General features: G+C 46.5%; 1 protein-coding gene across 2 annotated transcripts; it reads right to left on the bottom strand.

Moving 5' to 3' along the window:
• Nucleotides 1-1,174: 1,174 nt before the first annotated feature.
• Nucleotides 1,175-10,170, bottom strand: FAM237A (family with sequence similarity 237 member A). 2 transcript variants are annotated; one of them, XM_039493926.1, is made up of 3 exons: nt 10,037-10,170; nt 5,584-6,005; nt 1,175-1,647 (listed from the first exon to the last, which is right to left on the bottom strand). In XM_039493926.1, exons 2-3 carry the CDS (start codon nt 5,990-5,992, stop codon nt 1,505-1,507), a joined length of 552 nt encoding a protein of 183 aa, XP_039349860.1. In that variant the 5' UTR covers nt 5,993-6,005; nt 10,037-10,170; the 3' UTR covers nt 1,175-1,504. The 2 variants fall into 2 exon arrangements, 1 of the variants encoding a protein (XP_039349860.1); XR_005586062.1 differs by lacking the exons at nt 5,584-6,005; nt 10,037-10,170 and adding an exon at nt 2,807-3,170 and having other exon boundaries at nt 1,512-1,647.
• Nucleotides 10,171-23,444: the final 13,274 nt, after the last annotated feature.

A 23,444-nucleotide genomic window follows, 5' to 3' on the forward strand; every position in this document is an offset into this window, starting at 1 on the left:
TAGCTGCTTTAGCATAGGTAGTGGCAGTGGAGTACACCAGGGGGTATGTACTTGACCCAGCTCAGCTGTGCCTCCACTGTGGACATCCATGAGACTGTGGCCGCGCTGCTATTTATACTCATGCTAGCTTGCTGAGAGGTAGTTTGAGTATGTGTACACAGGGGAATCGTATTCCTAGCTTGTAGTGTAGGCATAGCTTAATAGTTACATTCATTCAGCCAGGTAATAGAAACATGCCCTGTGACCTAGGCATCCACTAAAAACAGCCACAATTTTGAATACTAAATTCTTGCAATGAATGGCACATTTAATCAGTTTCCTCAAATTAATTTATCCTTCAATGCTAATAGTTTTGAATAATTCTTTAAACTGAATGATGTTAGTTTGAAGAAACTGATTTATCTGCAGACAATCTGCAAACAGAAAAAGCAGCAAAATTTGTCAAATATCCAAATTATGTCACACATAGCTGATGGAAACATTTCCATCAACAACATATTTTTATGTTGTAACTCCACCCCTCCTCCCAAAAAAATAAATAAATGACTGTATGTGGGAAGTATTTACTTGGTTTAAATTTTCCAATTTTTTTCCAATGGAAAACCAAAACAATTTTGGGGGCAGAGGAGGGAGTTGGTAATAAATTTTGGGTTTTTTTATTTTTACATTTTTGCTGAAAAACTAGGGACTTTCCATTAAATTTGTGAAAACAGAATTTTGTTTTAACTTTTTGCAGAAAATATTTACCATTTTCCAAATAGCTCTAGTAATGAGCTACCCCCTGTTCTGCCTACAATGTATCTACGAGCTCTCCATTCCTGATAAGAAGCTGAGGCCCAATCTGCATTGTAATCTGCATGGACAAAGTCAGCTGGGCTCTATACAGAGGAAGCAGCTTGCCTGCCTGGGTCACAGTACAGTATTTAACTTTATTCTAGCAGCCCTTGGGAACTGAAAGGTAACCATGTGCTGACTGAAACAGAAAGCTTTTTTGTGTGTGCTTTCTTTAGAATATATTTGTTTCTTTCTTTTGACTTCATTTTGGTTTCTCAGGGCCAATCCTGCTCCAAGTGAAATCAATGGCAAAATGCTTGGCTACTTGGCTCCAGCCCTGGAACTGAATCCATACAGGCAAAACTGTTGACTTCAGTGGAGCTCCATGTTAGTCCCCTGCTCTGCCTGTACACATCCAGTTGCATGACTGGGCCTTATTCTCCAGCAGCCCCCCAGACACAATTTCAGTAGCTTATGTGCACAATAAGGTGGCCAACTGGTTATAAATCATGCAGTTTATTAAAGAGACTGAATTCATGGGCATTATTTAAAAAAAAAAATGAAGAACCACAACAGTCCAAAAAGTCAAAGCTAACCCAAAGTTACAATGTTGATAGCTACAGGCACAGCCCCCTCCACCTAGAGCAGCTTTCCAATGAAGATTAAAACCAAAAACCAAAAGGAAATTGTTTTAAAAATATCCACTGTACAGATAAGCCTCAGACTAGACTCATTGTTTCCTCTTTATCCCTAGCCCTCCAATAACTCTTCGGAGTAATGCAGATCCACTCTTGTGCACATGGATGCTTATTAAGTCTTCAATCAGCTCTTTCTTGTTCAGCACTCGTTTCCTCTGATTGTGAGAAAATGTCCCTAGAAATTAGGGAGGAAAAAAAAAGAAAGGAACATGAAAATATGTCTGAGGAAATCAGGGTCAACTTTCAAACAATGTAAAGCTGGTAGTCTATGTAGCTTTCATCCTCCATGTTTTGCCAGTCTGATATTTAAGGTAAATGTTGTAGCCAACTAATCAGAGCCAGTCATTGGCATCAGATGCAGTCTTACAATGAGCAAAACTAAGCAAGTGTCCATAGTTAGCAAATTACTTTGAAATCTGTGTTTTTCCATTATGGACCCTATCCTGGAGCCTTAGCATGAGCCATACAGGACAATAATAGATTTTCTCCTTGTAAGAAATGCAGAATCATAATATTGTCTGTTGTTGTCAGTCACAATCAGAACCTGATCCAAATCCTGTTGAAGTCAATGGACTCTCAATTTCACTAGGCTTCAGACCAGCTCCATAGTGATCCTTTACCATTTAATTCACTAGTAGTCTTGCTCTTTATTTGAATCAGTGCAGGATGAGGCCCAAAAGCCAGCAAGATGGTTTAAGTGTAGTTCTAGTCTGAAAAGTGGGACCCACCAAGTTAAAGCAGCACCAGATCCTGGTATAACAGATGCAAAACCCGCAGCCAATACCCCACACAACACAGCTTTTAAGATCCACAGGTCCTACGCATGCCTATCACAATGTGAAGTACCTCATCCAGTGCACTAAATGCCCCACTAACAACAACATGGGTGAAACCAGACAATCACTATGCTCTCTACTGAATGGACACAGAAAAACAATAAAAGACAAAAACACTATCACCCCTGGGTGAACACTTTTCACAAAACAACCACTCCATATCTGGCCTTTCAGTCCTCATCCTAAAGAAAACCTCCACAAGACCTTCAAAAAACAAGCCTGGGAGCTTAAATTCATAACTTTGCTAGATGCTAAAAGTCACGGTCTTAATAAAGACACTTGCAACAATTTGTAACCCACTAACCCCCCTGGTTTTTGTCCTATAAGTGTAGAGGTATTAATGGACCACTTCACCTTGAATGGTCACTTCGAATATGTGTTAACTATTTATGCTAAACAATCTGTTGTAACTTGTATTTAGGTGTGATGCTGAGTACATATCCCCGACTTGAAGAAATTGGACCAAAAGAAATTGGTCCAATAAAATATCTCACCTACCTTGTCTCTCTAGGTAAAAATAGCAACAGACCTTCTCCCTATGTTTATTACAATCATAGCTGCTTATTTTAGGGACATAGGTAAGCTTTTACTGCATTTCACTCCTGTTAGCCCTGCAGAACCAACACAGCTAAGAGAGAACAAGCTAGATTATTTTCCTTCTTGTGCACAGTCAGCAAGATTGAATGCTAAAAATCTAATTACAGGTTCAATTAGTTACACCTGTACAAACCCACTGTGGGAATTGCACAGGTGATAGTGGAGGCAGAATCTGACCTCATACAATAGTGTGAGAAAGAAAGAGCCACTGCATGTTGAATGTATAGGGCTATGAAAGGCTATCTCTGGACTTGTAGATGGAGCATATTTGCCTTGGAACCCTGGAGACAGAATAAGCACCTCATTTGAGAGTATTCTTTTCACAGAGCCACTGGTGAAAGCAGAGGCAAACTAAGTGAAAACCTGAAGGGAACCCTGGGGGCTGATTCCTTGGTAGGCAAGCAATGTGCTAAAGTTATAGCTTAGTCAACTAGTACTTCAGTGGGTATGAATTATTTATCATATCACTTGGTATATTTGATGTGGAAAGTGATGGCTTTTTTTTCTGTGAATGATATTGAATGCTAAGGTGCTTATTAAAAAGCACCTTTTAGACTGACTCTACCCTGAGGATTAACCACCAGGAGGCAGTGTGGCATAGCAAACAGGCCATGGAAATGTAATTTGGGTACCTGAGTGTTATGCTTAGTTCTGTCACTGACTTGTGACATGACCCTGGGCAAGACACTCAACCTTTCTCCACTTTGAGATGTATAAGAGAACAGTGCTAAGTGGAGCTATATATTTCTACAGCTCTTACAAGAGCTTTAGTTAGTCCTTCATTGCATAAAAGTCCACTCTCTAGTATTTGCTACTAATGATAAACAGATATATTGATATAATTAGTGAAACCGAGGAGACTTACCTTTTGGTATCTAAATCAGATGTGCTGATAATACCCAGCTCTCTTGATCCCTACACCTCAAAGCACATTATTAAGGAAGCAGCATTAGTCCAATTTTCTAGCTGGGGAAATTGAGGTACTGTGAAGTGACTTACCCAAGGTCACACTGCAGATTCATGGCAGAACTAGGAATAGAACTCAGGTCTAGCTGCCTCCTAGCCCATTTCTCTAGCCAGTGGACCTGAGAGCTCAGCTGCATTGACTCAGGGTTTTTCCCAGTTTGACTGATACCACTATAGTGGGCTATCCTAGATATTACTGTGACTAAGGCTCTGAGGCAGCTTCAGATATTACACCATTGTTGTATGTTAGGTTTAAACAGTGTAAGCAAGCATTAAATATTTTCAAAAAGTAAGACAAGGATCATTTCAGTTTGTAGCAACCGAGTGTGAAAAGATACAATAGAAGTATGAAGGGAGAAACTTGAAAGACTGTTTTATACTCAAAGAAACCCACTGAAAGTTGCCTTGGCTCTCCCATCTAGACCCAGAATTGGTCCATGAAATCATTCAAATGCTAATAGTTCAGCTCAAACTAAAGAATCAAGCTTGCAGAGTTTGTTATGCTTTAGAAATGGAAATTCAATTCCTCATATCATTTGCAGATAGCAATCTCCTTCTAGCAATTGACTTTTGGTTTCACTGACTAAGCAAGGCAGATATGAACAACCTGGTTTTAAGAAACTATGAGAGCTTAGATAGTTCTACAACAACAAAAATTAGGCTGTCACTGTAGCAGTCTGACCACTACCAGCTGGTGTTAGTCAACAGCATTAAGAAATCAGATGGACTGATTACAACTCACAAAACAGAGTCGGAGTAAGAACAGAAGTAAAATATCCTTCCTTTTCTAAGAGTGTGCGTGCGCTGGACTATGTCTAAAAATCTCTTCATCCTACTTAGTGTCATGATGTATGGTATCAGTCTTAAGCAGAAAGGATGTATTTAACAAGAACCTGTGCAAACTAACATCCTGATTCCCAGCTTTGTCTACATGATCTACCAGTAACCAGGCCCTGGCTGGAACTTGGAGACAGCTAGTGGCAAAAAACTTTACTCACGGTATATTAATTAATTGCGCTCATGTTTAGTATCATACTCGACAATGGTTCCAGTGGGACTGCTCAAGGAGTAGGATACACTTCTACCTTGATATAATGCTGTCCTCGGGAGCCAAAAAAATCTTACTGCGTTATAGGTGAAACCGCGTTATATCGAACTTGCTTTGATCTGCCGGAGAGCGCAGCCCCGCCCCTGAGCGCTGCTTTACCGTGTTATATCCAAATTCGTGTTATATCTGGTGGCGTTATATTGAGGTAGAGGTGTACTACTGAATGTGAGTAAGGCTGGCCTAGATCAGGCATTACCAAGTAAAACTGTTAATGGGGCAGTATATCTTCACGGGTTTGGTTACTAATCTATCTTCCCTGCCTGTATCCATGTATGTTTCAAGTGGTTCATTTCTACCTCTTCTTATGATTCCTGTGGGAAAAGCCAATCTTATATTGGGCCTGATCTGCAGTTGCTTCTCAGGCAAAACTCCCATTCAGAAGTTTTTGAGCATGATTAAGCTTCTTTATTGAACATATTAATCTTTGACTTGTACAGCACCAAGCAACTCAGTTGTTTTTATGCTAACCCTTGCATGGTTCTCACTCTCCAATTCAAACTTGCATCCATCTGTTTCTATTTCTCTACTGGTGTCTGATTTTTATGTACACTGATGCTGTTTCTCCACCACAAGGTGTACATGTATTGGATAGAGAAGTAATAACCTTGCTTTCGCTCTGTGAGCTGAGAATGCAGAGCTGTGATTTTCTGTTCAGCCTCTGCCAGTTGCCTCCTCCCTAGGCCATGGGTTCTGGAGAGCACACAGTCTACATAGATATCCCAGAAGAGCTGAGCCAGGTCCCAGAACAGAGCCCCATGCTTCAAGTTCTCTGATGACTTCAGGAAGATCATAAAGTCCCAAAAGCCACTGACAGAGTCAGAAATACGCGGCTTCCTCATCTCCAGCAAGGCAGCTGTGGAGAATTCCCAGCACTGGGGATCAGCTCGGCCAAGGGACAGTGGATCATTTTGGCTCTGGCAGAAGAAAGGAGTCACACAAAACACTCCCATGATTAACAGAGAGCAGATAAGTCTCGCGTTGGAGTGAATTCTTCCTCTGTTCCCAGGATCCATTGTGTCACTGAAACTTCACAAAAACAAAAGAAGTTGAAAAATCGTCTAACCTTCATATGTTACTGGGCTAAATGAAGCAATGGGATAGATGAAATCAAATCCTACAGCCTGTTTTGTACAGGGGGTTGGCCTAGATGATAGCATTGGCTTCTGGCCTTAAGTCTGGTGTGTACTTTGTTTGTTAATTCAATTCCAGTATATTTGATATAAACATCCAAGTTTATTACCCAAAAGCTAAATCCACTAAATTCAAGATTTCTTCTTATCTAAAACAGCAGTTTGTCCCTGGACATAAATTGGCCAAGAACACCACCTTCAATAGGAATATTTTACAAAGTATATTTCTTTCACAACATTCCCAAAATAATGTTTAACTGTGTGTATAAATTAATTTTGGAAAGGCTCTGTAATGAAGTGTGCAGGTCGTATTAAATACACACCCTTGTAACAGCTGACTTAGTGACACTTTCCTGTTGAGCTAGAATCATGAAATTTGATACTTACATGTTTATATGCTACAAAGAGAAAATATCTGAAATCTGACCTTCCCATTAGCTGTCCCCAAAAAATAACCACTCTAGTTAATTTCATCTACTAAATACTCTTGCATCTGTATTAGGGGATAACAGTTTACCAAAAAGAAAAATCCTCACAACTTATACTGTGAGTCGATCATGCTGCTAGAGGTCACCATTTCTATTTCAGCCTTTGGCCATGAAGTAATCCATAATTTTTTTTGGATGGGTGATCAAAGCTGCTTTTCCCAATATTGCAGCTAGTTATATCACTTGCCCCAATTGCTGCAGGGAACAATTGGATATTTTATCTCAGGGAGCCAAAGCTAACTTCTGAAACTATATCTAGGTACAGCATAACTTTGTATAGCTAGGCCTCTCCCATGCCTTTGAGGGTACAGAGGGTCCTTGGACAACAAACATAAACAGAACAGTGCTGTTCTGCTGTGTAAGGGGAATGGATGGAATCGGGGCTGGTCATGCAAGGGGATATACACTCCCTGCCTAGCATGCAGCTTTAGCCTCAGCAGGGTGCAGGGAAAGAACAGGGGTGCTGATCTTGGACCCTCCCTCCATTGGAGGGTGTCTGCTAAGGACCTCTTAGAAGTTCCATGTCTTGAGATTAAGATTCCTCCCCAGCATTCAGCCCTGCTACTTGGTTTGGGTACAGGAGGATGGGGAGGGAGGGGGAGAGAGAGAGGAGGAGGGGTATTTACACCCTAATGTGATTTAACATTTTAGAGATTTACAGCAATTTATAAAGTGAATGCGGGGCCCATAAAAAAACTCTAGTTTGACAACCCTGGATCTGAAGTCCTACATTTTATCAAAAGAAAAAGGGCAACACAGGCTTTCCTACACTGCCCTGCAGCTGTAAGAAACCCTGCCCTCCATGAAGTGCCAGGCCAGCTCACACCACGGTGGTGGTAGTTTTATGAAGTTGATGCCTGTCTAATACAAACTGGACCCTCCTCATCTTCAGCCTGAGACTGAAGCCACCTGGTCTCCACAAGCACCTCCTGCCCTATACTCTATTGCTGTAGGTATGTGTTGATTGGATACTCTTTATGGTCAGTCTCCACGGCTGAGCTTTGGTGGCTATCTTAGGATGCTCTTAATGAGGCCCTTCCCCATTACAGCTCCCACTCTTACTATGTAGTACAATATGTACCTATTTGCTCTGACTTTGTCAACTTCAAATCTAGTCAGTTTTAAAAAAAGCGTGAGTTTAAAGTCATTCAGGTGCTACAGCTGCCTCTGATTCCCCTAGCAATATTTGGCTTTATTTATATTTTATTTTCTAAAAAAACCTCTCATTTAACAGGAAAGAGCCATACAACCAAAAGCTGTGTAAGAGATTGACCATAATGCAGGCTAAATAGTGAACTGATTAGATAAAAATGCACATAATAGCTAGCTCTCTTAACCTGTAAATCTCAAAGCACTTTACAAAGTAGGTGTATCTTTATCCCTGTTTTATAGATAGAGAAACTGAGGCACAAGTAGGCCAACTTACTAGGCCTCAATGCTTCCCAATAAAGAGAGTATTTTCTCCTTTAGTTCTGATGCTGCCAGTAATATAAATACTTCAGGCAAAAGTGTGATAGTTAAGTTTGTGTCCCGTTAAGGAATGTGCTGTCATCTGGATGTAGAGCAATCTGGTGTATGTAGCTATACTGATCAACCATTGTAACACCTGTTTCTTCTTCGAGTGATTGCTCCTATGCATTCCATTTAGGTGTGCGCGCCGCGCGTGCACGGTTCTTCGGAACATTTTTACCCTAGCAACTCCGGTGGGCCGGCTGGGCGCCCCCTGGAGTGGCGCCGCTATGGCGCTAGATATATACCCCAGCCGGCCCGCCCGCTCCTCAGTTCCTTCTTTCCGCCCGTGACGGCTAGTAGGAACAGTGGAGTGCTCCCTTACCTCCACAGCCCTAGCGTTCTCAATAGTTTTAGTGTATATAGTTGTAATAGTTGTTAATAATTTGTTAAATTTCTTGTTAAAGTTGTATAGTTAGTGTATAGTATAGGGAATTAGAGGGGTTAGCCCTCTTCTTCCGCCCCGGTGCGTCCATAAGTCTACATTACCCTGCAAACCACCAGACAGCAATTAAATAAGTTCTCTTTGGTCACTACCACCCTGGGCTAATTTTAATTGATGATTTAGAGGTAAAAGGCTTTATCTATTCCCAAAAAGCCAGTCCCATCCAGATGATGGATGTAAACTAAGATATAGGAGTCTGTTTGCATCCTCTAGGACTTTCTTTGAAATTCTTCCATTATTTTGATATTTAGAAAAACTTTAGGGAGAGTGATTTGTGCTATATATTTCAGCCTATTAACTTGTAGCATCCATATAATATGGTTCAGATAGAAGAACTGTGATTGATTTATCAGTCTAGGCACTGAACATAACAAATACTTAGACTTAAATCAAATCTCATAAAGTTAAAATATTGAGAAAACCATTCCTAGCGATGACAGGGAAATATTCACCAAATACTCTCTTGACAAACTCTGTTGGTAGCTACATCTCATTGAGGAGCTAGATGCTTTCGTCAGGAGACGATGCCCTCTTCCAAAATGGAAAGATTTGGGGCCAAACGTTATAGTAGCATAAATTCCCATAGCTGTTGCAGCTTAAATGGAGTTAAGCTGCCTGTCCCCAGAGTAATTGCTCTTTCCGCCCTTTGGCATTAAAGGTATATCTGAGATGATCTCTTGTTCTGGCTTCTGTTCAGAGTATGCATTTATATGAAGAGGGTCTTTGCCTCAAGAGCAGAGTACTCTGCCTTCTCCATAAACAGCAAAGGGGTTGAGTATTTACTTGTCAGCCAAGTGACAAGAGTTACATGCAAGTTGAGTAGTGCAGATTGCAACTTCTCATGGGTGTGTTTATTTTCCCATGAATGGTCACATAGGGCTGCTCAAAATGTTCCTGTCGACCTACAGTAAATATGTCCGGTCTGAAGTAGTGGCTGTCTACATTGCAGTAGCCTTTTGTAATAGTTCAATATTTTAAGACCCCAGAGCCCAGGTCACTAAATCTAAACAGAAGGAAACTAGTCTATCCCGGCCCCCGGGATCGCGGGGGACACACACCCAGCTCGGCAGCGCCACGGGTGAGGAGCTGTGTGCGTCTGTCACCTTTAGCACAGCGCCGGGCACTAGACCGCCAGGCGGGGGCTGAGCGCGGGCGAAGCGCGGATTTCCTGGCCCGGGACAACGAGTTGCTTCAGCTGCAGGTTTTGTCCCAGGAGGTGCATGTTTCCCGCCCGCCCCCCGGGAGTGAAAGCTGCGACCAGCAGCCCCCTGCCCAGAACCCTGCCAGGCGGGGCTCGGTGCCGCTCCTGGCGGGGCTCTGCTGGGCGAGCCCGGGGCCGCCCGCCGGGCTCCCCGCCCGGACACAGGCGTGAGGGCAGCCGCGGGGACCCGCCCGGCTCCGGGGAGCCCCTCGCCTCTCTCCCCCGCCCCGAGCCAGCGCTGTCCGGGGTGCTGGAGTCCGTCCCGTGCCCCGCCCCCGCCTTACCTCCGCCAGCCGCCGAGTCCGACTCCAGCCCGCTGGCGCCCGGCTCCCGTCGCTGCCCGGGCTCGTGGCGGCTCCTTAAGAAGGGGGCGCGCGGTCCCTCCAGGTTACGTCAGGGCTCCTGGGCGAAGCCCCCTCCCCGCCCCCCTTCCGAGACAGGCTCCGGTCAGCTGCTGCCTCAGCCCCACGGGAACCCCCACCCCGCCCCCGCGGGGCTCGCGCCCGCCACAGCCCCCGGCCCGAGACACCTCAGACTCCCGCCCAGCGCCCGGGGGCGGGGGGAGGGGCTCGCAGCCCCCCGCGCGCTGAGGGAAGGATCCCTCCCCCCTGCTCCTGCCTCGCGCCGCGGGAGTCCGGCTGGTCCCGCGCTCGCACCTCGGGCCCCCGCCTGGTAGGGGCCGAGCCCCACGGCCGACAGGTGCGGGGAGCGGGCTAGAGCCTCCGCCCCGGGCACTGGGTCCCGCCGCGCGGGGCCAGGCACCAGCTCCGGCCCCGGGGCCGCTCCAGAGCGTCGGGAACGGACCGAGTAAGTTTCCCCGCACCTGCCCCCAGCCCGGTTTTGAAGCCGGCGCTGAGGGTGAGGCACTTCCCGAGCCCCTGGGGCAGGGCACGCGGCGACGCCTCCGGGGGAGACTGCGGGGCGGCAGCGGGGCTGCAATAAGGACTGTTGAGAAATTAAAGAGAAAAGTCCGAGCCTGAGGGTAGGTGGTTCTGTGCCCTCAGCCCCCGGCTAACGCTGGAGGGCCGAGCAGGGAAGGTGCGAACACAAAGGCCGCCCGAAGTTAAAATGGAAAAACCATTTGGCAGAGTGGGAGCGGTGGGTGGGTGACTTCACCAGGAGAACTCTTGTGCTGCAGCGAAGAACATGAGGTTGCAGTGAAGTGTCAGGTGACTAGTATGTGCTGCACTTAAATAGGTATCTAGGGACCAGATCCCTCCGATGGGTGTAAATCGGCCTACATCAGTGGAGCTATGCGGATTTGGCCTCCACACTAAAGAAATCAAGAAGCCCATTTGTATTCAATAGCCCGGTTGCCAGATAAAAGTGAGTAAAATATCCTGCCTTGTCCAGCATGGTTGCGCCATTATGTTTGCACTAGACCAAACCATTTAGGCAAAATATCTGAGAAACTGCTCAATACATGTTTTCAGGGCCGGCTCCAGGCACCAGCATCCCAAGCAGGTGCTTGGGGCGGCAATCTGCAAGAGGCGGCAGTCCGTGTGTTTTTGCCGCCCAATTGCTGCAGCAGCCAGCGGGGGCAGTCCCTGTGCCGTTAGGGCGGCTGGCGCGTTTCTGCAGCGGCGGCAATTCGGCGGCAGCTTCTATGTTCAGCTGCCCGCAGCAGCGCAGCTTCTGTCTTCCGGCTGAAGATCAAAGCTGCCGCCGAAGTGCCGCTGCCGCGGAAACACGTGTGCCACCCTAAGGGCACACGGACTGCCCATGCCATCTGCAGCAGCAATTCCGCGCGCTGCTTGGGGCGGCAAAAACAGTAGAGACAGCCCTGCGTGTTTTGAACCCATACTTGCTGACTTAGTGTGGTCACCATTTTTTCCTTCCTGTTAGTTTCTCAGCTTGTGTAAATCTGCATAGTTCCACTGAAGTCAATGTAAACTGGTACATTTCCACCAACTGAGAAACTATTCCATTCTTTCCAAAGACTTTGTTCTGGCCCACTACACATCCGTTAGCTTGTGCAATCATCCCTTTTTGTTTCAGACAGATCCTCACCAGATATAAATCAACATCACTCAGTTGAAGTCACAACAGCCATCACACCAGCTCACATCATCTGAAGAACTGACTCTAAATGCTCATCTTCTTTCAGTTACTACTCCTGGGGGAATTCTGCACCAAAAAATTAAAAATTCTGTGCACAATATTTTTAACGTTCTGCAAAATTCAACATATTTTGTCAAAACAACACAATATAATCATGCCAATTTCAGTTATTTTGGTAATTTATTTCAAAATACCTGTCAGCAACTATGTCTGTAACAATACAAGCAACAACAACAAAAAGATTCAGGAAATGTTTTTGACAAAGATTCCTTACTAGGCATATTAATACAAACTTTGAGTAATCCATTTAAACCAATGGCTCTCAACCTTTCCAGACTACCATACACCCCTTTCATGGGTCTGATTTGTCTTGCGTACTCCCAAGTTTCACCTCACAAACTACTTGCTTACAAAATCAGACATAAAAACAGAGTGCTGTGACACTTCTGTATTACTGAAAAATTGCATACTTATTTTTATTATACAACTATAAATCAACTGGAATGAATATATATATATATATATATATTACTTACATTTCAACGTATAGTATATAGAGCAGTCGTATGAAATTTTAGTTTGTACTGACTTCGCTAATGCTTTTTATGTAGCCTATTGTAAAACTAGGCAAGTATCTAGATGAGCTGATGTACTCCATGGAAAACCTATGTATACCCCTGGTTGAGAATCACTGATTTAAACTACAATACAGAACTGCATTTCCTGCACCCCTCAGAAGCAGTACTAGAGCAGATTGAAGAAACTGTCGAAGAACTGCATTTCCTGCACCCCTCAGAAGCAGTACAAAGGCTTGCGGGAGTCAGGGGTAACAGTGGAGTTGAGGAAGAGGGAAAGAGCCTGGGAATGAACTTGGAGGGTTGCTGGGTATGGGTGGGAGAAGTATGGAACAGCTGTTTTAGGGGTGGGTGGGATTACTGGGGAGCTTCCCCCATGCAGACCCTCGCTGATCCCTAGCCTCTCCCATTCAGTCAGGCACATCTGTCCCATTTCCCCCTGCAGCCCTCCTCCCCCTCATTCCCCTGTGGCCCTGCAGCCCCACTCCCATTCAGCCTCCATCCCAGCCTGTCCCCTCACTAGCTCTTCTGAACCGCAGTTTGTGATCCCCCAGCAGCCCTGTGTGCCCCACTCTGTTACCAACCCCACATATGTGCCTCCTGACCTGGCCCTGTGGCTAGGGCACTCTGAGGAACGCAGCCTCCTTCTTTCCGCTGTAGCTCACTGCTATGGCCGTTGAGTTGGCGTCACTCTTCTGCAGGGTCGGCTCCAGCTTTTTTGCTGTCCCAAGCGGTGAAGGGGGGAAAAAAAACCCAAAACCACGATCGGCAGCACTTCAGCGGCAGCTGTACCACACCACTTCATTCTTCGGCGGCAATTCGGCAGCCGGTCCTTCCCTCCGAGAGGGACTGAGGGACCCGCCGCCGAATTGACGCTGAAGACCCGGGCGTGCCACCCCTTCCTATTTGCCGCCCCAAGCACCTGCTTCCTGCGCTGGTGCCTGGAGCCAGCCCTGCTCTTCTGGCACCACAGTAGCCCCTAGTTGGTGAAACATGTAACTGCAATGCCTCTCTGCAGAAAATACATTCTAACTGAGAAAAAGAATCTGCAAGGGGACACAAATTCTGCACAGTGATGCAGAATTCCCCCAGGAGTAAATAATTACATATTCTGCTCGTCACATTTCTCGGCATACCAAGTAGTTTTTTTTTAAATTCTATTCTGTCTGAGATGTGTCTGAAACATGCTACATGGTCATTCTTTTATATTGTGAAGGAGCAAAATGGATACATTTCATGGATCCCTTTTATAAGCAGCAGTATCTAAATCAGGGGTTGGCAACCTTTTGGAAGTGGTGTGCCTAGTCTTCATTTATTCACTCTAATTTAAGGTTTTGCGTGCCACTAATACATTTTAACATTTTTAGAAGGTCTCTTTCTATAAGTCTATAATATATAACTAAACTATTGTTGTATGCAAAGTAAATAAGGTTTTTAAAATGTTTAAGAAGATTCATTTAAAACTAAATTAAAATGCAGAGCCCCCCGGACCAGTGGCCAGGACCTGGGCAGTGTGAGTGCCACTGAAAATCAGCTCGTGTGCCACCTTTGGCACCCGTGCCATAGGTTGCCTACCCCTGATCTAAATAGATCTCAGATTATTATATCCTGTCTGACTGAAGCACACATACTGCAGGATTTCTTTGGCACATGGGTGTGTATGTTGTACATCCAGATATATGGAATTCTTACTGAATTCAAGATATTCATTGTATGTGTTGAGACACAGGGTTTGAGCCCTGTGTGGTGCTCAGCAATCTCCACTGCTATAGGTTTTAATAGGAGCTGAGGAGACTCTGCACCTTGCAAGATGCACTCAGTGTGGCAGGATAAAGCCTCTTTTGCCCAGGAAATTTCTATTTCCCCTCTCCCTCAATCAAGGTTTCCTCCATTTCTCTACCTCATCTCCCTCCCTCCCAAATTTGGTGCATGATCAGAGACAATCTCTGGGCCTATTTTTGATTGAAGGCAATTCTCTAAATCTTCATTCTTAGATTAGACGGGAGCTGATTCCAGGAGTGGCATATGTAGGCTGTAAAGGAACTGCAACAGGCTAGGGAGGGTGAGGCGGGGAGCATTTGTCCAGTACAGGAGCAGCATAAGACAACACAAGCAGCCCTATTCTGTCTCCCCTTTCAAGCCCTGGCATAGAGAGTGTGTTGGGGGTAGGACTGGCAGTGAGAGGGGGTGGATTAAGGGAAGAAGGAAGCATGCCCATAGCATGTAGCAATGGCATTATTGGGATTCTGGGCTGTGGTACAGCCCATGGGCAGCTGTGAAAAGGCTGCCAGTCCCAGGGACTGCTCTAATTTACACCAGGGCCCTTTTCAGAGCCAGAATCCAGATGGCACGAAAATGACATTTGCTCCTCACTCCAAACCCCTATACTGCAGTACTTTTGCTATGTCTCTCCAGAGCTGCAGCCTGGACTGTGCCCCATTCTATCCAAGCTAGAGGAGTTTTGAAGGTTAGAAGTGAAAATAAAAATCCGTGGTAAATTGATAGACTAGGAGAGAGAAAATTTAATTTGAAATCTTCACAGATTTGTTCTAATAAGTGAGTTTGTTTGCTCTCTTTCATTGGAGTGTTGGATCAAGTATGATGGTAGTTTCATACCGACAGAAAATAATCTTCCAGATCTGAGGATGGCTAACCAGGGGATCTGATGAAAATAAGTCAGTCAATACTCAGGGGGAGAGAGAATAAGTGTTACAACGAAGGCCTTGTCTACACTGGCAAGTTTCTGCACAGTGAAGCAGCTTTCTGCAGTGTAACTTCCAAGCTGTACACACTGCCAAGCCAAGCAGTTGCATCGCTGTAAAAATACCCACCCCAACGAGAGGCGTACAGCTTTCTGCGCTGGGGCTACAGCACCTCCGTGCCAGTGTAGACACCCAGGTCGATTACAGCTCTGCGACTGGCCTGTTCTCACCTCTCTGGTCATTGCCTTCAGGTGACCAGTCATGAGCCCCCCTTCTTAAATTCCTTGGGAATTTTGAAAGTCTCCTTCCTGTTTGCTCGGTGACACGTGCAGTGGTCTCAGCGCATCTTTCTAGGTGACCATGTCTGCTCCACGCACCAGGTGATCCCCCGCTTGGAGTAATGCTGAGCTGCTGGACCTCATCAGCATTTGGGGAGAGGAGGCTGTCCAGTCCCAGCCGCGCTCCAGCCATAGGAATTGATACCTATGGACAGATTTCATGATGCATGACAGAAAGGGGTCATGACCGGGACACATTGCAGTGCAGAGTCACAGTGAAGGAGCTGCATGCCTACCACAAAGTGTGGGAGGCAAACCGCTGCTCCAGTGCTGCGCCTATGGGCTGCCGGTTCTACAAAGAGCTGGACACGATACTCAGTGGCCACCCAACCTCAAATACGAAGGCCACTGTGGATACTTTGGTGGCTCATGTGCCAGTTGAGAGTGGACCAAGCCAGGTGGAGGAAATCTTGGACAAGGATGTGGAGGGGGACTCAGAGGCAGAGGATGACTCGGAGGTCAGAGAGGCATGCATCCAGGCATGCATCTTCTCTACCCCAGCAGAGGCTAGCCAGTCACAGCTGTTGGAGCTTGGCAAAGCGCAAACAGGAGGAGGTGGCCCCTGGTAAGTGGCTTTGATTTAGGGAATCACTGAGGCGAGTTGTTGGGGACAGGAGGGGTGCAGAAAGCAGGCTTGTGCCTGTATGATACATATACCACCACATGCCTAGTCTGAGCAGCAGAATAGAGTATTGATTGACTCCCTCACTTCACAGGAATCTGCCTCAGAGATCTCCATATAACTCTCATGGAGATACTGGGCAATCTGCTGCTGCAGGTTCTTTGGCAGAGCTGCTTTGTTTCTTGCCCCATTAAGGGTAACTTTCCCGTGCCACTCTGCCGACACTGGGACGGGGTGGGAACCATTGCTACACACAGGCGAGAGGCATAAGGGCCAGAGCGGAAGCCACAGTCTTGGAGAAGACTCTTTCTTGATTCCCTGCTCACCCTCAGCAGCGAGATATCTTCCATAATGAATGTACCTTGTGGAAAATGTGGGGACAGGAATGATTATAAGACTTCCCCTCGGTGCTGGCTCTCCCCAAGAGCCACATGCCCAGTGTGCAGTACGGTCCTGGAACCCTGATTTACCCCGACCCTGTGGTTACTCACCATTTTGGGGGTCTTGTGGCTCATGCTTGCCTGGGGTCAGCCAGTTAGCGACAGGTATGTGAATAGTGGCTGTGTTTTAAATCACTGAAGCAGTGGTCTGTGTGTTGCAACTAATACTGCTTCTGTAAAATGTTGCATTTTGGCTTCACAGATATGACCTTGGGAGCCCAGCCTCCCTCTTTGTTATCGCCGGCTGACGGCTGTGCAGAATTAGAAAGCAGCCACGAAGAATTAAAGCGGACTTTCTGCATGATGTCACAATGCATTCCCTGGCCAAAAAACAAGAATTGAAGGAGTGGTGGAACAGCGAGAAGAGGACCCGAAAGGAGAATGCGGCGCACCAGAACGAAGCCATGGAGCAGCTCTTAAAAGTTATGGAGTGCCAAGTGGACATGCTCCAGGTGCTACTAGCACTGCAAACCGAGCAGCTCTGCACCCACCCTCATGTGCAGCTGCTGTCACAAAACTCTTTCCCATGCGCCCCCCAGACACTGCCAACACACTCTTATCAAACTCCTGGCTCCAGTCTGTACCAGCTGCATTTCACTCCTGCCCCATCACATTCCAGCCCTGCAGACTCCCAGTACCCATTGCACTCAACACCCATTCCTCTGCAGTTTAGCCCTGCTGAAGTACAGTACCCGCTGCACTGTACTCCAGAGGACAAGGTTGCATATGATACCTGGACATACACAAATCTTTAACATTCCTGGGACCCCACCTCCTACTGGGAACCTCTCTTTCCCCATCCCCCCAGTGGTGATGTGTTGTTGTTTTATTAAAAAACATCAGAGGGGAGGGGGAAAAAAGAATTGTTTTGGGTTGAAAGCAATCTTTATTCCATTAATTGATAGCAAAGAGAGCCCTGCAAAGCAACAGGCAATTTTCTTAAACCTTCATAGTGCATCATCTGCACCAATCACAATCACCTCCTAGCATTACAAGCACTGCACTCCTGAGCATAGCAACAAATATTAGTAGCTTTCAGCTTCAAATTACTGCCTCACTGCATCCCTGATCCTTATGGTCCTACGCTGCACCCAGGGCCGGCTCCAGGCACCAGCTGAGGAAGCTCATGCTTGGGGCGGCAGATTCTAGGGGGCGGCATTCACCCAATCCTAGGGCAGCATGGCCGCTTTTTTTGTTTGTTTGTGTGCTGCTCTGGCCGCCCTGTAGGGGGCGGAGGAGGGGAGCGCCCTGCAGCAAACTCGGCAGGGCAGCCCGCGTCCTTCCCTCCCTGCCTACCGGAGCAGCGTGGAGCCTTCCCGCAGGCGGCGCGGTGATCGGGGCCGCGGGGTGAGCTCCTCACTGAAGCGCTGGCCGCCCCTCTTCTCTCTCTTCCCCCCGCTCCCTCCCCCTTGACCGGGCGGGCAGGCACTCTGCAGCACAGGGAGTCCCCTGGCTCTGGCCACCCTGTAGAATTTTTAGTTTTGTTTTTTCCCTGCTTTGTCAGCCGCGCCGTTGCCCCCCCCGCACTCCGCTTTGCTGCTCCAGCCGTGCCGTGTTTTTATTTTGTTCCCCCGCCCCCAGGCTTTGCTGAGCTGCAGGTTTTTATTTTTTTCCCCACTTGCTTTGCTGCTCCAGCTGTGCCATTTTTTTTTTTGGTTCCCCCCACCTCGCTTTGCCGCTCTGGCCGCGCTGTGGTTTTTTGTTTTGTTTTTTTCCCTGCTTTGCCGCTCCGGCGCATTCCCCCCCTTTTTTTTTGCTTGGGGCGGCAAAAAAGCCAGAGCCGGCCCTGGCTGCACCTCTCTAATAGCCCTAGTCTCTGGCTGCTCAAATTCAGCCTCCAGGCACTGAGCCTCCGGGGTCCAGCCGTGTGTGAAGTTTTCACCCTTCCCTTCACAAATATTATGGCGCGTACAGCATGCAGCTATAAGCATAGGAATATTGTCATCGGCCAGGGCCAGCCTCCCATATAGGCAGCACCAGCAGGCCTTTAAATGGCCAAAAGCACACTCAATAGTCATTCTGCACTTGCTCAGCCTGGTTGTTGAACCGCTCCTTGCTGCTGTCAAGGTGCCTCGTGTATGGCTTCGTAGGCAAGGTCTCCCAGGATCATAATCAGCATTTCAACTTCCCCTACAGTGATCCGGGAAGAATGTCCGGGAAGAAAGTCCCTGCCAGCAGCTTCCTGAACAGGCCAGTGTTCCGAAAGATGCGAGTCATGCACCTTTCTGGACCAGCCTGCGTTAATGTCTGTGAAATGCCTATGGTGATCCACAAGTGCCTGGAAAACCATAGAGAAATACCTTCCAATTAATGTACTCAGAGGCTAGGTGGTCTAGTGCCAGAATTGGAATATACGTGCCATGTATCATTCCTCCGCAGTTAGGGAAGCCCATTTGTGCAAAGCCATCCACGTCATGCATATTGACCAGAGTCATGGTCTTTTGGAGCTGGATGTGATTAATGGCCCTGCACACTTCTGTCAACGTGAGTCCAATGGTCGACTTTCCCACTCCGAACTGGTTAGTGACCGATCGGTAGCAGTCTGGAGTAGCCAGTTTCCACAGTGCAATCACCACGCACTTCTCCAACAACAGGGCAGCTCTCATTCTTGTGTCCCTGCACCGCAGGGCTGGGGCGAGCTCACCACACAGTACCTCATCCAAAAGTTCTGCAGCCACTGCTCGTCATTCCAGACGTGCATGATTATTTGATTCCCACCACTCAGTGCTTGTTTCCCGAGCCCAAAAGCGGCGTTCCACTGTGGTCAGCACCTCCGTGAATTCCACAAGCAATCCCATGTCATAGCTACTATGCGTGGTGAGATCAATATCGAACTCCTCTTGCCTTTGTAGTTTAAGGAATAGCTCCACTTCCACTCATGACGTGTTAGTGAGAGCGAGCAGCATATTGGTCAACAGTTCAGGATCCATTCCTGCAGACCGAAGAGGCAGAGAGCGCAGTACACAAACCGTTGAAAGATGGCGCCAAATGCTGCCGGACGCACAGGGATTGCTGGGATGTGAAGCAATGTATCACAGGGCATTGGGACAGGACCCAGGATGTCCCGTGACCCCCTCCGCCTTCCCACAACTCATAGCAGCAGAAGAGGAAAAGATGCTATGTGGGATAGCTACCCAGAGTGCACCGCTCCGAATACCGCAGCAAGTGTGAACATGCTATTGTGCAGGCAGCTTGCAGTGTGAACACACAACAGCAGTTTCCCTTCAGCGCTCTCTGAGTGGCGCTGTAACTCTGCCGATACTGCTGCTCTGTAAAGGCTTTTTGCTCCTGGGGGAGGGGCTCATTAACTGGAATAAATTACTATAGTTGGCCAACCCATTCCCTTTCTGTGATCTTTGGGGTCAAGATGAGTCTTTCCAGAGAGCTCTGCGTAGGGGATGTGTTCCCCCGCTTAGGATATGAAAAAATTCTTCCATTGTAAATCATGATTCATCCACTCCATAATCCTTAGTACACGTAGACACTTTGAATGTTTGCCATATCTTGATTTCATTCAGATGAGTGCTAAATTCTATCCAACTCAAAGAGTAACAAGTGTAGAATTTTGCACAGAAAGAACTTGAAATCCTTGAGCTACCAGCTGAGATTCAATGCTTATTACATTTTAAATAAGAGGCTTGTTAAACCATTTAGCAGAGCTGGCAATAACTTTGCACAGCTCTGTATTATCAGGTCTGGGAGTCTTAACAGCCAAGATCTCAGGCAGCAGGGCTTCCTCATAGGTACTAACAGTGTGAGTCTATTCACTTCCACTGACTGCTTCCTATTGAGCAGGTCTGGTCTCCTCCTGCAGCCCATACATACTTTGCAGGTGTGGTGTGGTGGGGCTGCTTGAGCCCAAAGTAGCTCCTTAACCCATTCCTTTCCAGTACGAGGTGTGTACTGCATGTATCTGCAAAGAAAATTCACAAGCATGCCTAATGTATATAAACACACACTTTGTAAGCAGTTTGTGGTGGGAACTGTCACATATTTCATTGTGTGTACAGCACCTATGTACTACTGCAACATAAATAATATCTAATTTTCAAGCTGCTTCCTCATGTTAATATGATGTGTGGGATGCATATTTAATACTGTATTGAAATCGGTAGATATTAGCTAGTTAGGCATTTTAAAATACAGTAGTATACCTCAAGAAAATGAAAGCTGAATAACTGTAGGAAATAAACTAATAGCGCAGCTGCAGAAATCTGCCTGAACATTCCCAGCTGCAGTATGCCACTTCCCGGAACCCAACAGGACCAGCTGCAGTCTGGGGGCCTAACTTTATCATGTTTCTAGAGGCAGAGCAAATTTCAAAGCAGCATCCAGTGCTCAAATGGTGCACATCAGTTTCTCTCATTAATGCTGAAAGGGAAATGGTTGTGTTCCTGTTCTCTTTAGCCTCAGCCCCCTCTGCTGGAATCCTCATGCTGTGAAGTAGCCGTATGTGGGCCTGCACCATGGTGTTCGCTTGCTGATCCCTGCCTTTGAGCAGCTCCTGTTAGCGGCAGCGGCAGGGTCGGCTCTAGCTTTTTTGCCACCCCAAGCACGGCAGGCAGGCTGCCTTCGGCGGCTTGCCTGTGGGAGGTCCCCAGTCCTGTAGATTCAGCGGCTTGTCTGCAGGAAGTCCGCCAGTCCCGCAGCTTCGGCGTACCCGCCGCCGAATTGCCGCCGAATCCGTGGGACTGGCAGACCTCCTGCAGACAAGCCACCAAAGGCTGCCTGCCTTGCAGAGACTGGCAGGGCACCCCCCGTGGCTTGCGGCCCCAGGCACATGCTTGGAGCGCTAATGCCTGCAGCCGTCGCTGGGCAGTGGTTAGCTCATCTAGGGGTATAGCAGCACGAGCTTGTACCTCCTCCTCCTCTGGACAGTCTGCTCTGAGCTGCCTCTTTTGATCCCTGACTTTGTTGCTGCCTCTTTCTTGCGGCCCAGAAAATTCCTCCAGAGACACTGCTTTTTACTGTTACCTTTAGTTTTCAGGTGGAAAATGTTGCTGTTAACAATGATACTTTATCACTCTGCCTAGACCTGAGGTGGGAGTTATTATGCAATCCCTTGCAGATGACCCCAGCATTGTGTGAGAGTAGAGTTTTAAATGAATGTAAAGTTCACAAACAGGGCAAGACCAACAGTCACTGGGGTCAGAGTCCTTGGGCTCTTCTATTTATTCTCTGCATAGGTGCCACTTATGCAGCAGCCATAGAAATGTCACTCCTGGCTACACCGCCGATCAAGCCACTTGCCATTGTGCCTTTACCTTGCTCTGATTGGACTCACTGAAGAGGATGGTCCATTCTTCATTCCTATTGAGCTCTTGGCCTCTTTGCTGAGACTGCCAGATGGAATGATGGATTGAGATGATGGATAGTCCAGTAGGAACAGGCTGAAGCAACTGGCTCAGAACACACACCACCAAACAGCCTGTTGTTGTTTCCTCTATTATAGCACTGATAGGCCCTGTTGTGCTGGGCACTGTACAGTACAGTGACTGTCCCTACTCTGGAGAACTTATTTTCTCAGCCCGTCCGTTGTTCATTACTTTTTTTTCACTCACCACCTGCCTTGGGTGGATTTTAGCCACTAACCATGTTCTTATATCCCACTATGAATCTTCAGAGCCATCCAGCTTTCCCCTTAATTGGTGGTAATATTATAGGATACAATTTTTAAGGCTCTTCTACCCCATGACTTAAATCAGTGGTTCTCAACCAGGGGTATGAGTACCCCTGGGGGTACGCAGGGGTCTTTCAGAGGGTACAACAACTCATCTAGATATTTGCCTAGTTTTAAACAGGCTACATAAAAAGCACTAGCGAAGTCAGTACAAACTAATATTTCATAATGTCAGTGACTTGTTAATACTGCTCTACCTACTATACACTGAAATGTAAGTACAGTAGTTATATTCCAATTGATTTATTTTGTAATTATATGGTATAAAATAAGAAATTAAGTATTTTTTCAGTGATACTGTGCTGTGACACTTCTTGTGTTTTTGTGTCTGATTTTGTAAGCAAGTAGTTTTTAAATGAGGTGAAATTTGGGGGTACGCAAGACAAATCAAACTCCTGAAAGGGGTACAGTAGTCTGGAAAGGCTGAGAGCCCTGACCTAAAGCACCTAAGTCACTTAAGAGTCTTAGACCCAGTGGCATTCAGTAGGACATAGGCACTTGAAAATGGGACGTAACATTTTTAAAGCTTTTAAGTTCCATTTTTTAAAATGCCTAAATTCTATTGAAAGCCAATAGAGCTAGGCTCCCAAGTGACTTAGATGCTTTTGAAAATTTTTTCCATAAGTCCTGTGATATCTGAGAGTTTAGTACAACACCTCTGTTCACTTCAGATTTTGTTGTATTTTGTTCACAATTTTTTTTTCCAAAGTACATGTGGAATATTGAAATTTTCCAGGCTTGGAGACTGGATCTGCGAAATGTTGGTGTTTTGACTCATTAGCTTTTAAAAACTCAGGGACGAACATTCAGTGACTTTTTTTTTTAATTTCCTGTGTGCCAATGCATTTAGTGGGAGTTCTTGGTGTGCAAGGAATGCAGGACCCTTCTCTATTTTGTGACCTCTGCTATGTAAAGCTGATGGTACTATTTCATTGATTACTTGGTATCTGGCATATACCGTTCTCCTCTGTTTAACATCCACTTGCCATGAGCACAGTGTTCCTAAATCAGATTTTGTTTTCTACTTTTTATTTGTGTGATAATTTGTACACAAATGACCTTATTCTCATTGCCACTCTACATCATACTGACAGCTGAAAAGGGCCTCAGAGTATAATTGACACCCATTTTAAAGCTTTCTCTACACTCCAGAACAGAGTAAAATGTAAATTACGTAAATGAGAATCAGCCCCTATTTTCCCTTCCTGGCTCTGAGGTTTCATTTTTTTGCTGCTAACTTCCACATTCTAGAAGGGTACGAGGGACTGCCAAGC

Source organism: Mauremys reevesii, linkage group 11, assembly GCF_016161935.1.
Source record: "Mauremys reevesii isolate NIE-2019 linkage group 11, ASM1616193v1, whole genome shotgun sequence".
Classification (NCBI taxonomy): Eukaryota; Metazoa; Chordata; order Testudines; family Geoemydidae; genus Mauremys; species Mauremys reevesii.